At 40.6% G+C, this 2,735-nt stretch overlaps 1 protein-coding gene across 4 annotated transcripts in view; it reads right to left on the minus strand.

Annotated features, from left to right (window-relative positions):
• arhgef4 (Rho guanine nucleotide exchange factor (GEF) 4) overlaps nucleotides 1-2,735 on the minus strand; it is a 110,580-nt gene that overhangs the window by 9,545 nt on the left and 98,300 nt on the right. For all 4 annotated transcript variants that reach the window (XM_035669236.1, XM_035669316.1, XM_035669477.1 and 1 more), the window contains 4 exons: nucleotides 1,781-1,960; nucleotides 1,349-1,549; nucleotides 850-1,029; nucleotides 351-583 (listed from right to left, as the gene is read on the minus strand). In XM_035669236.1, coding sequence (XP_035525129.1) covers nucleotides 351-583; nucleotides 850-1,029; nucleotides 1,349-1,549; nucleotides 1,781-1,960 — 794 coding nt within the window. The remainder of the gene's footprint in view (nucleotides 1-350; nucleotides 584-849; nucleotides 1,030-1,348; nucleotides 1,550-1,780; nucleotides 1,961-2,735) is intronic.

Below are 2,735 nucleotides of genomic sequence, written 5' to 3' on the forward strand. Positions count from 1 at the left end.
TTTCATTAGTTAATTTTCAGTAATGTTTTGCTAACATTAGCTTACTTAAGATGTGACTACATAGGCTATATGTCGCTTTCATGTTTTAACCATCTTCGAAATGTGGTTGTATTTTCAGAATAGACGAGTCTAGTACATAGCATATTATCTAAGTACAGTAAAGGAGAGATTTGATCAAGGCTCCAAAAGGGGCAGGACTTAGGGAGGATCAATTATGGATACACAAAAACATTTGTCCGATCTGACCAATGAGGGCTGGTCTATCTATAGAGGAAAGAATAAAAGTGACATCAGAAGACACTTCCACACAGATCCTTCCCTGTGTGAACACGTGAAGAGTGTGCAGTCACCTGTGCTGGGGGTTGGTGTATTTGAGCAGCTCAGCCAGCTGCAGTGGGTATTTGCAGATCTTTTGAACAGGGGTGAGCAGGAAGCCATCCAAGGAAATGTCAATCATCTTCTGGAGCAGTCGGCAGGCCTCGAAGAAGAACACGTACTTGTTGACCTTCATGAGCTTAGAGAGCTGGATGCAGGCGTTGGGGTGGTTGTTGCAATACTCCGAATAGATCTGGAAATCTGTTTGCTACACAGAAAACACAACAAGAGAAGGGATTAGAAGGATGAAAACATTTTGGTACAATGTTTCACCCACGGTAAAAAGTTAGGCACTCATACTCATACTACATTACATAAACTATACAGATATTAGTTTGAGGGTTTAAGACAACAAAATGAAAGAGATGTAACAAAGGAACAGTGGAAGACTTCTGACATTTACCAACAACCATTTTTTACATACAGAAATTTCTTTTTGCAAGTTCTGTAGATTCTGAATGTGACTCATCTTACGTGTTCGAGGAAGCAGCAGCCAATCTCGCTGAGGTGCGGCTGCTCCTTGTTGAACTTCTTCTCCAGGTCTTTCAGGAACTTCCTCTGGAACCGGTAGATCTCTTCAATATTGCCAAAGATGGTACGAAGCTGCTCTTCATTGAACATGTCTGTCCTCTTGCGGCACTGTTTGATGTAACCCTAATGGAAAAGAGAAACACACAACATGAATAAAAACTAATCACACATACACAAAAACGAAAAAAAGATCTTTTGTTTTCCTTCCAGTTGTGCAGATGTAATAATGTGCTGTATTTGCTTTTGATCAAGTTTTTTTGTCAGGAATTGGAATAAGTTACATTTGTATAAAATAATAGGTAACTATCAGAATTCTAAAAACTGTTATTTAACTTTTGGAGATCTTGTTGTTCAAATCAATGCAGTGTCATGTACGTATGCTGTATATTACTTTTATTTTCAGCTGGTGGATAACAGTGTATCAATAAGGCATAATGCAGACCTCACAGATGTCTTTAAGGTGCTTGATGTAGTCTCTCTCTGTGCTCATGATCTCATTGATGACATTGGTCCTCATCTGCTCTTTGCAGGGTAAACCAGGTCCCAGCAACAAGCCCAGACTTGCACGGTCCTCCTCTCCAGCCTGAGCCTCCTCCAGATGGGCCAGATACTCCTCCATTGGCTCATCCTGGTTCACACGCAACTGAGGACAACACAGGTAACTTAAAGGCCCAGGAAGAATTTTAATTTCCCCCAACAATTAACTCTTTTTTTGCATTTCACTCATTGTCAATTTACATTTTAGTTGCAGAAATACTTTCTTACAGAAAGTAACATTTTGAGAAGCCTACAGTTAGTCAAGAAATTTCTCTTTTTTCTCACTTGTAGACCTTTGTGCAAGAACAAAGCACAGTTATTATGAGCTATGTCTCACCCGTACAAAGCTGGCAGGGAACCAGCCCTCGCTGTCCATGATGCGACCCCACCACCACTCCTTGTTGGTGGCATCCACTACTTCGATTACATCACCAGCCTTGAAGCCCAGCTCCTGGTCGTCCATGGTGACATGGTCCCAGAGGGCCTCGGCGTACACCACGCTGCCATCACTGATCAGCTGTAGAGGAAGCACCACAAGAGGGACACAGGTCAGGCTTCTATTAGGTTTATTTCTAGTTTTAGCACATGGTCCGGCATTATTGAGGACTTCCCCTAAATTATTCTGCAATGTCATGGTTGCAATAGCAGCACTCGTAGTCATAAAAAGAATATTGACTACCAGTCATAAAACTAATGGAGGGGTTTACTGACATTACACAGTTTCAGTGCATTCGTCAGTTCTACCAGTTATCTTCCTCTGCTGTTGTTTCACACAGGTTGACCCCAAAAAGTGAGGCTAGAGGGTTGTTTATTGTGCGGCTCTGAGATCTGTTCCTTAGGAGTTGGCTGAATGACGGCAATACATTGAAATGACTTTCACTCACTTTTGCAGATTTTTCAGTCAACCTGCACTCTTATCTGTGAAGCTGTACGTAACCACAGACGTGGTTCAATTTAAATGCTAAAGTCAGAAGGCTAACATGCTGCCACAATGTTTAGCAGGTAAAAGCCTCAGTAACACTTATATATATTCACCATCAACTAGTTGCTTATTAGCATGCATGTTAGTATCATATTCACTCGTCATTATAAATAACTTATTAATACCTTATTCTGCATGACTATATTCTACAACTACTAGGCCATTTACTAGACTATCCTTTTTCCTGCTTATTGATAGTAAGCAATGAAGTTGATGAATTATGATCTTATGACATGCTCAGTATTGGCCTTGCAAGGTGGCAGTACCTTAATGACACTTAATAAATATGGTCTATTCTTATGTAACAAAA

Source organism: Morone saxatilis, unplaced genomic scaffold, assembly GCF_004916995.1.
Source record: "Morone saxatilis isolate NCDOM2014 unplaced genomic scaffold, NCSU_SB_2.0 Contig0, whole genome shotgun sequence".
NCBI lineage: Eukaryota > Metazoa > Chordata > Actinopteri > Moronidae > Morone > Morone saxatilis.